The 12,552-nt window shown below is 42.7% G+C and overlaps 1 protein-coding gene across 1 annotated transcript in view; it reads left to right on the top strand.

Moving 5' to 3' along the window:
• HECW1 (HECT, C2 and WW domain containing E3 ubiquitin protein ligase 1) overlaps positions 1-12,552 on the top strand; it is a 350,139-nt gene that overhangs the window by 255,424 nt on the left and 82,163 nt on the right. Inside the window, exons 12-13 of the mRNA XM_067550377.1 lie at positions 219-369; positions 11,772-11,902. Coding sequence (XP_067406478.1) covers positions 219-369; positions 11,772-11,902 — 282 coding nt within the window. The remainder of the gene's footprint in view (positions 1-218; positions 370-11,771; positions 11,903-12,552) is intronic.

Below are 12,552 nucleotides of genomic sequence, written 5' to 3'. Positions count from 1 at the left end.
CACTCCATAATTGCCCTGTTCTGTACACTCCCCCTGAAATTATGGTACGGGCCACTAATGGAGACAGAATACTGGGCAAGATGGACCATTGGTCTGACCCAATATGGCAGCTCTGATGTTCGTTTGTATGTATGTACACATGTATCTCATGAGCATCTAGGCTATCTGAAATTTCTCAAACTGACAGCTTCCTCCTTTCCTTTCTTTTTTAATACTAGACTGGGAAGCTCGGATAGACAGCCATGGAAGGGTATTTTATGTGGATCACGTGAATCGAACCACAACATGGCAGCGTCCCACGGCAGCAGCCACTCCAGATGGAATACGCAGATCTGGCTCAATCCAACAAATGGAGCAGCTCAATCGGCGGTGAGTCATTCTGGATTGAAATCCCAAAACAACAATACAAAGAAAATGTTCTAGTTACGAGAATCAGTACTCGTGTTATTCCAAACCAGCATCTGAAATGTTTTTAAATGACAAAAAGCTATGAGATATATTTGAAGGTATAATGTTGAATAACAATTGGCAGACCAGTGCCTATTGATGGTGGATGATAACCATCTTGCTTTAAAATAGGTGACATTTTTAGCACTGGCAATTTGGGAGCCCAAAATAAATTGAAACAGTTTTCAGTGCTACTTTCAGGCTGGCTGTACAATCATAGAACACTGTACTTTTTAATTAGTGTTTTTCTATGGAGTTCCATAAGTCTATATGGTACTTTACAACAGGAAGTGATGTTTAAAAATAGCAAAGTGCCTGACCAAACAGGTTACAGTCTAGAAACACCAAGTGAACAGTGTATTGCACAAAGAATGACATGCTCAGTCCTCATCCTCAAAGCAAACCTGCACAACACCTTCAAAAGAGAAGCTTGGGAACCTAAATTCATATCTCTGCTGAACACTAAAAACCATGAACTTAACAGAGACACTATTTCTATGGCCCATTACAACAACTTGTAACACACGCTGCCGCCTCCTAACCCTCCTTGTCCTATGGCTGCAGAGGTGTTAAATGCCCACTTTATTTTAAGTGGTTTCCTATAACATGTGTGAACACCTTATGCTTAACAATCTGTCCCACCACCCTGTATTTAGCTTGGACACTTTCCTTCTCCACATACCTGAAGAAGAGCGCTGTGAAGTGCAAAAGCTTGTCCCTTCCACCAACAGAAGTTGGTTCAATAAAAAATATTACCTCTCCTGTCCTGTCTCTCATGTGCTTGTTATCACTAATAGCCTTTGCAATACTGTAGGGTTTTGAAACGTGATTTCAGTGGGGAGAGGAAGGGTGTTTGGTGTAGAAAAACTGGGAGGTTATTTCAAGAGATGATATTGCATGGAAGAAAGCAAATGGTAGGATCTGGGAGACAAAACGGACCAGTAGGGAGGGGAGCTTTGACATAGCATTGGACGGCAGTCAGTGCAGAAAGAATGAATGCAGATATAAGCAGGAGTGGAGCGTAGAAGAATTTTGAAGGTCAAAAAGGAGAAGTTTGACCTGTGCCTGCTAGATGATGGGAAACTAATGTAGAAATTCAAGAAGAGGGGAGATGTGCAGCATGAAAAGAAATTGATTTTGATATGCAGAATGTGTTTAAAAATTAAACATTAAGGGACATTCTGCTGTGTGTAAATCCAAAGTAGTGATATCTAGCTCTGATATTGCACTTTTCATCAGTAGATCTCCAAGTGCTTTGCAAACAAGGTCAGTATCATTATCCCCATTTTACAACTGAGGCGCATTTTACAGAGGGGGAAACTGAAGGAAAGAGACTTGTCTCAGGTCACCCAGAAGGCCAGTAGCAGAGCCAGGAACTGAAGCTACATTGCCTGAGTCCTAGTCCAGTGCCTTATCCATTGGGTCATCCTGACTATTAGTGGAGTTATTCCTGATTTACATTCTATGAGCTGATTTGAAAAATTATCTCTTGAGAATAGTGTTGCTCCCCAGTTTTACCCTTTTCGCTCCCCCCTTCTCCACTCTGCCCCCATGGCTTTCCTCTTCTCATCACGTGGCTCTCTCCACCTAGCTTGCTCCCTGACAACTTACCTGCTGCCCACACAGAAAGTATAGGTTCTTTTCTGGGCTGTCCAGTGGTCTCCTCTCTTACTGGCTGCCCCTTTCCACTGCATGCATCTGATTCCCAGCTCTACCCCACTTGTGAACTGAGTACAACACTAGAGCCAGCTGCAGAAGGTTTCCAAACCCAAGTCTACCTCACTTATGCCCAGAGTATTGGCACTGATGACTTCTTTTCATTGTTCCTCCCACCACTTACGAGAAGGATCAGTGCAGGTGGGGGTGTAGATAGGGGCAGGATCCCTCAGAGCTTCTGTGTTACCTGTGAGAGCAGAGGGCAGATAGCTTGGGTGAAAACATGAAGAGAAGTCAAGCAATCAGTCTTTGAGTACAGGCTTCAGCCCCACAACTTTGAAGTGCTTCAGCTTCCAAACACCAACTGTGCCTCTCCAGCTGTTGCACCTATACCGTACCCGAGTCTTATGGGGACTATTCAGAGATACGGTCAAGAAAGCCACAGGTCTAGTTACCAACAGCCTCCCTTTGTAATTTTTTCTCCTCCAGCGCTGCAGGCTGAGTGTTATTGATGGTCATGTCGCTGGAATTACCATGTCCTCACTGTAGAGCTCTAGTGGTTCCCGTGTGGGCCAGCTCAATGGGTGAGGAAGCACCAACATATAACTATTGACTTTAGCCAGGCTGACAAGCTGTGACGCAGCATGAATGAGATTTTTTTTTTAAATGATGAGTGTTGCTGGGTATCCCACTGCAAGACATGGCAAAGCCCTTCGCACAGCAGGAGGAAACAAGGAACACTTCCTTAAAATGAATCCCGAGAGTTGGAGTCTCCCTCCAAATGAGGGAGCTTTGTCACTGACAGCAGTGTCTGTTCAGATACTCTACACACAGATTTGTTTACAGGTTTCTTTGGTTCCTTGCATTTCAGATTAAATTGAGTGGAAAAGAGTAAAAGAAATATATAGCTGGGCAATAATCTTCCATTATTACCCCAGAAAACATTTTCTCATCCTCTGCCCCTGCTTACTATAATGATATAGTTTCTTATTTAAACAAGCAAGACTGAAATTGTTTCCTCTAATTATAGACTTTAAAATGGCGTGAAGATTGGTTTGGGTTTTTCTAGTACTTTAACAGCATCATTTGATCATCTTCAGAGTGCCAAGCTAGGAGAAAAAGAGAGTGCTTCAGCAGTCCTCCTTTCCATGGCAGAAAAATAAGATGGGAGTTACTCAGATTTTTTGTAGGGAGAAAATGGTCACAGATGACAGCCATCAGGGAGTTAGCTAGTTTCCTAAGGGCTAACCAGCTTTCTGAAAATGCCTGTTGTGCAAAAAAGATCATAAACACAAATAGGTCCATGAGGAATTGTCTCCTTTTTAGTCCAAACCTGCCACGCTGGGCACAAAGGGGACATTTGACTAGCATATGTAGTTTTGTTTATAGTGGTAAGGACTTGCTATAGTTTGTTTTAATTAATTTTCCTCAGAATGTGCCAAGCTGCTATATTAACGTATAAAGAAAAAGCAAGTGTTTCTAGAAATCCCTTGCAGTGAATTAGGTGGATGTCTGCAGCCATTAGGGCTTGTATAAATTAGTTTGTTGTCCTGCTGTAACTTGAGTTAATTGATTGCCAATAAATCTGAGCTAACTAATACTATTGTAAATTCTATTGTAGACAGTCACCATTTGTTCCGTGAGGCTAAACTCTAGGGTGAGCCACAAACAACCACGAACAAATATTGGTGAGTGTTTAAACTAGAATTTACAATTGTGTTAGTTAGCAATCAATTAGCTCAAGTTACAGCACAACCAGAGATTGTAAGGTAGACTTACACTGTGACTTATTAAGTGACAGCCTTGGTTTACATTTTATTTTTCCATGTTTTCATATAGTTTGGCTCCTTTCTTGTCATCCAAGTCTGGGTTAGGGTTTGATTATTAATGATTTAATACACTGCCATTAAGCCAAGCCTATCTGTGCTGCTTATCTGTATTCTGGTATTTTTTGGCATTCATACATGCAGGATATATAGTGAGAAGAGGAAGGGATTTTCATTAGCAGCATATTTCTCCTCACTTGATTCCCAGTGGAGGCTAAGCACATTACAACTGAGTAATTGTGGAATCCCATGGTTTCTTAACACAAAAAAGCCATCTGGTAATTCTTTAATCTCTGCTGTAAAAGAGCCCCATTAACTAAAAATGCTGAATAGACCACCAAGTCTTTAGAAGGCTTCTCTTGTCATGCCAATGTTTGTATATGTAACCAGGGATATTTCCAAAAATTCCACCGAAAGAGATACGTATTGGTCATTGCAACAAACTTCACCAATCTCTGTATTTCAGAAGTAGGAAGCAGTTTTAATATTTTCAATGTGGCATTTTATGGCCAAGTGAAATGGAGAAGTGAGCCCTGTCCTGAAACAGATTTCTAGATTAGCTCTTTAAAAAAATTCAGGTAACTTGGATTGCCAGCTTGTGAGAAAAACCTTTTCTTAAGTGGTTGTTGAAAACCACTACTTAAGCTTGAATATTATTTTAAACAACTGTTTTTAAAAGTTTTGTTATTGTAGGTCAAGCCTCATTACCTGGTACAGTTTTTGGTAACTGTGCTTGAAAAACATTTCTAGGTGAGGCAATTGTATACAAAGAGCTTCGATGATAGAATTAAAATCAGCCTGAACTTTTGCCCCAAACTCAAACAAAATGGAACCCAAAACCTTCTGAGGTTTGAAAAAAGTTCAGTCTACTTTCTTTTCCAGCAAATCTGTTCTCCTTCCCACTTCCTGGATTCATCTGGGACAAAGAGTGGAAATACCAAAATATCACTAGGAAAGCTTGCTGTTTTCAGCCCAGACAAAACCACAAAGTATTGGAAATCTAGTTTTAAAAAAGAATACTTGTGAGTATTCTGTTCCAAGGGCCTCATCCTTCATTCTGTGGGTACTCAGAGATTCCAAATGACTTTAATGGGCATTTTGTCTGCATGGGGTATGCAGGATTGGGACCTAAAGTTTGGAGAGGCTCCAGACAAACACCCCTGTTTTTATTAGTAGATTTTTTGTCCTTTCCTACAACACTCCTTGCCTTTCCTCCACGTTACTGAAGTAGTTATCAGCCACTGCTGTTCAAATTACATGACATGGTTAACTATCCACTGTGATCTGGTTAAACTGTGCAGCATTTGTGTAAGAAGACTTGTCTTTACATGAACAATAATTATAATAATAAATGACTCAATAAATAATAGTACAGTAAAGATAGCCTCTAGTGTGGTTTTTCTAAACCACTATTTCTTTGACAAATCACTTTGAAAAAGGACTGTGATTTTCAAATGCATTCCCATAACTTTTGCCCTTTCAGATATTTTTTTCAAATACATGGGCATTTTCTGGTATTTATATAAGACTATTTTACAGTATCGAGACAAAAAAAGAGTAGCTCTTTTTGGCATACAGCTAGCATTATAGTGTAAAGTTTGCCAGCAGGGGATTTTCTACCATCTAATTAAATTGAAACTCCAGTTACTATATATATAAAACTTTTGACTATATTAACTACTTTTTTCTGCTCTGCTGTTGCATGAGGGTGTTGTAAAAGTTCTACAGTATTGGAGTGGAAAGTTTACTCAATTAGCCTGCAGTCAAGTGAATAAAAATTTTAAGAGCTTGTCATAAAGTAGAGAGAAAAAAAGTAGAGGTAAATTAATGTAGTTGTGAAATCTGCTATAATAATTTGCTTGTAAGGTGCATGTTTGTCTAAAAATAAAAATCCCCAAATCTCTTACTTTTTTAACCAACTCTAAATATGTTATTTATTGAGCTATTAAAAGCTACATTAAAGGAAAACTTGGAATACTGCAGGAAATGAAAACTACTGTGTTAGTCAACTATAAATCCATTAAATTTTCACCCATTTTCCATAATTTAGTCTAAGCTTCAGTAACCTGATGAGAGTCAGGCCTTGTCTACAATATAATTTTATTGACAAAAGTCAGCTTTCGTTGACAAAACAGTGGAGGTGTGCACACTGAAATGCTCCTCCTCCCAATATAACTCTCCTGCTATGCCAACAAAATAAAACTACCTCGACGAGCAGCATAGAGCTGTTTCTGACTTAGAGGGATTCAGCGTCAATGTATACACTGTGCTTCATTATGTCACCCTAATTGGCCTCCAAGAGGTGTCCCACCATGCCCATCCTGACTGCTCTGGTCAGCAGTTTGAACTCCGCTGTCTTGAAAGCACACAGGTATCCATCCCTCTCCCATCTAAAGGCCTGGGAATCTTTGAAATTCTTCTTCCTGTTTGCTCGGCGTGCACAATTGACACAGCATCTTCACAGCTAGCTGACCATGCTGGCTTTATGCACCAGATGCTCTCCTGAATGGAGCACACCTATGGTTGCCACCTTTCTAATTGCTGGAAACTGAATCTCCAAGACCCCGCTTCTTCCCCCCAAGGCCCTGCCCCGTCACTCCCTCCTCTGTTTCCCTCCTCTGTTGTTCGCTGGATCGTCTCAAGCAGAGTGCCTGAAGATAAGAGGTGGCTCCGGCTGAGCAGGGCCTGGCGCAGGTTAATAACCCAGCACCTCCCCCCATCCCGCAATAACTGGGCTTTAGGTTTGGGTGCCATTTAGGGTTGCCAGCTCCCCGAACATTGGACATCTGGCAACCCTAAATGGCACCTGGCCACAGAAACCAAAAATCGGACTGTCTGGGTAAAAATTGGAGGGGTGGCAACCCTAAGCACACTGGAGCTGTTGGATCTGCTGAGTCTATGGGGAGAGGAGACTGTGCAGTTACAGCTTTCGATTCCTATGGGCTGATTGCTCGTGGCATGCAGTGGAAGAGGGACACACAGCAGTGCCCTGCTAAAATCAAGGAGCTGAGGCAGGCATACCAAAAGGCAAGGGAGGCCAACCATCTCTCTGGTGTGGTACCAAAGACATGCCGCTTCTTTAAGGAACTATATGCCATCCTTGGCAGCAATGCCACCTCCACCACCAAGAGCTCCGTGGATACCTCGGGGGGACTGGAGGCAGTGGCCAGTGGGCTCAACCCTGATGACTAAGTGGTGAACAAGGAAGTGGAGCTGGAAGACAATATGGAGCACACAATGGGGTTGTCTGATAGTTTGGTGAGTCAGGACCTCTTTTCCACTCCGGAAGGATCTAGCGAGTCCCAGCATGCTGGCTCTGGCATGCAGGATTCAGGAGAGGGAGCTCCAGTAAGTGCTCATTTTGCTTTGATACTGCACGGTGAGAGGAGATTGAGCTCTCATGTACTTTGTTATATGGAAGAGGAGGGATAAGGAACAGAAATTAACAACAGAGGCAGCCCATGTACGCAGTGTGGCCATGTCAGCACAGTTTGTTAATGTACACGGGGATGTCCCAGGAATCCTCCATAGAGATCTCTATGAAACTTTCCTGTAGCTATTCTGCAATCTTCTGCCGAATGTTCCTTGGCAGAGTGGCCTTGTTTCTCCCACCACTGCAGGAAATTCTGCCACACCAGCTGGCAATTATTTCTGCTTGGACCAGAGTGACACACAGATGAGCAGCATACTGAGCTGGTCTGAAGCCCCACACATGCAGGATATACATTTTTGCAATCTGGGTTACCCTTAGGAGTGAGTTATTGGGTTTGATTTCCCTAGCCTGTGGAAAAGGGTACCTATATTCAGACTAGGCTCCCTAGCCACTTGTAGTAACCTCTTCTTGCCCATTCCCCCTTGCCCACACCCTCCTCCCTGCAAACTCACCATATTTGGCATTCACACTGACCTAAAAAGGAAAAGGTGTGTAACTTTCATGATTCACAACTAAGCTCACTCACAGTACTGTCTTTGCAGATGTGTCCTTGAGGATCCACTCCTCCACACTGGTGGAGTGCCTCAGTCAGATAAGGCTGTGAACCAGAAGGTGTAAGGAGAATATGTCTTTATCATCCACTCCTGCCCTGGAAAGGACACAGGGGCAGGAGTGGATGATAAAGCTCCTGAAGAACCAGACAGAGATGATGAAGTCCCTCATTGTCCTGCAATCTGAGGAAATTTGTACATGATTCCCCCTGCAGCACCTACAGAACTCCAGTCCATGCCCTCCCTGTACTCCTCCACCATATTCTTCGCATGTTCCTAGTCCCTCACAGTTCCCCATGCACTCCAAACCTGGGGACTCGTTTCACAATGAAACCTGGAGTTACACCCAGCTGTGAGAGCCTTCACCACGAGACTGTTCCTCATTATCATTTCCCCCTGTTTGACCAAAATATTGTGTTTTGTCTGTTATTAACCTTGAGTCTTTGAAATAAAATGAGTCTTTATTTGTGACATACGTACATTGTTCAGTGCTAACATTGACACACAGTGGCTATAGGCAGGAATATTTGCTCACTGCAATTAATGCTTAGGATGCAAGCACTACACGGGTAATTCAAGACAGCAAGTAAACACTGCCTGGCCGAATGCATCACATAAAGACCCATTACTGGGAATCATTGTCAAAATGCTCCTTCAAAGCCTCCCTGATTCGAATAACCTCCCGCTGCACCCTTCTGATTGCCCTTGTATCTGGATGCTCAAAATCAGCAGGCAGCTGATCAGCCTCAGTGGTCCACCCCTGGGGAAACTTTTCCCTCTTCGCTTCACAAATATTATGCAGGGGATAGCAGGCTGCAGTGACAGTTGGAATATTTTCCTCATTGAGGTCTAACTGGCCAAAAAGACAGTGCCAACACCTTTTCATCTGCCAAAGACCCACTCAATGGTCATTCTGCACCTGCTGAGCATGTTGTTGAAGCACTCCTTGCTGCTGTCTAGTTCCCAATGTTAGGCTTCATGAGCCACGGGAACAGGGATAGGTGTGGTCCCCAAGGATCACTACGGGCATTTCCACATCCCCCATTGGAATCTTCTGATCTGGAAAAAAAAGTCCCTGCGTGCAACTTTCTATACAGTCCAATGTTCCTAAAGATGTGTGCCTCACGCACCTTCCCTGACCACCCCGTATTGATGTCAGTGAAACAGCCCCGGTGATCCACCAGCACCTGAAAGATCATGGAGAAGTAGCCCTTTCGGTTGATATACTCCTTCGCAAGATGGTCAGGGGCCAAAATTGGGATATGTGTTCCATCTATTGCCCCGCCGCGGTTAGGGAATCCCATTGCCTGAAAGCCATCAGTTATTTCCTACACATTACCGAGAGTCACAGTCCTTCATAGCAGGAGGTGATTAATGGCCCTGCTTACTTGCATCATCGTAACCCCCACAGTGGACTTTCCAACTCCAAACTGATTTACGACTGACTGGTCGCCATCTGGAGTGGCCAGCTTCCACACAGCAATCGCCACTCACTTTTCAACAGTGCTCATCATCCCTACATGCATCACGATGTGATCCCACTACTTAGTGCTTGTTTCCCAAGCCCAGTACTGACGGTCCATCATGGCAAGCTGTTGCATGAATGCCAGCAGCAATCTTGAATTTTTGGTTTCCATGTCAGCCAGCAGAGCAAACATCACCAATTCACTCTTTGTTTCGCAACTCATAAATACTTCAGGACCAGCCGCGTTGTGTTCATAATGCTCCTTACCAGACTGGTCAGCAGCTCAAGATCCTTGCAGTCAGGCAGAGATGGTGGGTGCACAGTTTACAAGAGCTTCTCAAAAACGGCGTGAAATTAAGTAGGAATCAGATGAAATGATGGGATGGAAAGAACTGCATCACGGAACAGCGAGCATATCCCCATGATGCACAGTGACCCATTCCCAGAGCTCCCAGCGGCAGAGGGTGACAGAGAGTTTCAAGTTGCACAGTGGGATAGCTACCCATGATGCAACACACTCTCTGTCCATGCAAGAGCAATGACTGTGGACGCGCTCTGCCAACACAAGGAGAATTGTGTGGACGTGCTTAACTGAAGTTATTAAAGTGACTTAGAATCGTCAACATAACTTAAATCGACTTAACTCTGTAGTGTAGACATGGCGTTAGTATGCCATTGGAGGTGCTGTCCTTTAAATGGGATGTAAAACCAAGGTCCAGACTACTTGTCTTCAGAGATGTCATGGCACTTTGAGATATTAACCCTAGGAATTCTAGCCAACATCTAACTTGGAATAAAATGCATATTTAAAAAAAAAGCAGAAAAAAAAAAGAAAAACGAAGGCATAAGTCCAGAATCACACAGATGAAAGAAAGAAGAACAGAAACCAGGAAAGAGAGAGAGAAAGAACCTTGAGTCAGAGCAGATATTCGGGGAAGCTACATGGATTTATACCAGGTGAAGATCTGGCCCATTATGAATGCTGAGAATTAATGAAAATGAGACAACAAAAAGGGTTTAAAAATATCAAGGTGGGGCAGAAGATAGTTAAGATGATTAATGAGATAGATAGGTATTATTTTTTTTTAATATTTCTCATTAAATAATTTCTAAACCATGTCATATTCTTGTCATACATTATCAGAATCCCAGGCTGAGTCCTGGTCATGAACATAAAGGTTAGACGCTATGGACATTCTCTTATCCCTAGTCTGTCAAATGTTCAACCAATGGGTCACCAGTATGGCTCCAGCAGGATTGACTTCCCGCATTATTTATCTCTGTTTTATACAGGTAAATGAGTTACACAGAATGTGTACTGTATATGATATTGTACTGTATATGGCATATTTTAAACATAATAAACACATAAAAGACAACATCCTTTATGGGACTCAAACCGTTAATGTCGTGAACACTCTGGCCCTGATCCAGCAAAGCATTTAAGCACCTGCTTAACTGTAAGCCCATGAGTAGTCTCATTGAAGTCAATCAACATGAAATTGCCATTACAGAGAAAAAGGTTTAAAAATCTTCACTGGATACCTTTCTCTTCTATCATCCTCCTTGTTTCCCTCCTTGTTCTCACTGGCTCTGTCCCCTTCATCCATTTCCCTTCAGCTTTCCATTTAGCATATCATCACCTAATTCGATACATGCACACACACACAAAAAGTGTGGAACTAACATGACGTGCTGCCATTACATTGTCCACTCTACTTCTGTGTTACACCACTTTCCTTTACCCTGTGACTGTCTTATCTATTAGATTGTCAACTCTTCGGGGCAGAGATTGTCCATGATACTGTGTTTGTACAGTGCCTAGCACAATGAGCCTGTTCTTGTCTGGTCACTATGCTTTACCACAATAAACATGATGAATACTAACGATTAGTTAAAAATAATAATAATAATAATAATAATGCTTATGGAGCTAAGGCTGTGAAGTGTTGAGCACATGGAGCGTACTCCCATTGTAATTGTTGGGCGTTGAGGACACTCAGCGCTTCACAGGATCAGGCATTATGTGAGCAATTTTGTTAACCTAAGATAAATTGGGACTTGATTCTTCCCTGCTTTGCACCTTGTATCATCACTGATCTCTGTGGAATGTAGGTGTATAATGCCACCATTCTAATCAGCTGATTTGCACAGGTGCAAGACCGGGAAGATTCGGGCCCCTTGGTGCTTAAAAAGTACATGCAGATTTTAGCAACATTGTAATTGTTCAAAAATGTTGATTTTTTCCAACTCTCATTGTTAAGAAAGAGTTAGAAGGACATTTCTGTGAGTAGTAAGCTGCTTTGCACCATTATTCCTATTCTATAGCTAAAGCTATTCCTATTCCTATTCTATAGCTAAAGCACCTTTTTTCTTTCGCTTAAAATATACAGGTATCAAAATATTCAGCGAACTATTGCAACAGAGAGGCCAGAGGATGATGATATTATGAACAACAGGGTTGAAAGGCTCCCCATTGGAGGAGGAAGTGACTCTGAGGCAGACTTTTCCCAGCCAAACTCAGGTATGGCCAAGGAAGCTATAAACAGCATGTGGCACTAGATGGCATTCTATTCTGGGAAACAAGCTGGTACACAACAGTGCCCTCGTAAAAACTCAAGCTTAGTACTTTACAGTGGAAGTGGCTAAGTGAAAGGAAAGAGAGTATAGAGCATGAAGAAGGTAATAAGACCCTGAGAAAGATATAAGCTCTTTCGGTGAGTCTTTATACAGACAAAGTGTTTTTACAATAGAACAGGCTTGAATGTATAGGTATTATACATGACAATGGAGAAAGTGCTTGTTCTCTCAAGTTTGCAGTTACAGTAGCTACACTGTTTCATTTTTGTGATAGTGTGTGTGTGCCACTATGGGTTTTCACCCAGACCAGTAAGGGGCTGTGTCACTGTCTGTCCTGTAAGCATGAGGGTGTCTGTGCAGTGCAGAGTTGGCTCAAAGCCCTGACACCAGCAGTCTACTCACAGCACACTGACCTCACCCTGGCTCCCATCAGCCTGGTTACACCTTGCAAAGTGATACCAACAGTCCCTCCAGTCCCACGTCTCCCCAAAACCATCTCCCCTGCAGTGTCCAGTCCCTCTCACAAGATCTTCACAGAAGTTCTCAAGTTTGCTGCCTCCAAACCGACAGAGCACACACCTGATAGTTTGGCTG

This window comes from Emydura macquarii, unplaced genomic scaffold, assembly GCF_026122565.2.
Source record: "Emydura macquarii macquarii isolate MOO-44397 ecotype Brisbane River unplaced genomic scaffold, CSIRO-AGI_Emac_v2 contig_1263, whole genome shotgun sequence".
Classification (NCBI taxonomy): Eukaryota; Metazoa; Chordata; order Testudines; family Chelidae; genus Emydura; species Emydura macquarii.
This window is presented reverse-complemented; position numbering and strand designations above follow the sequence as displayed.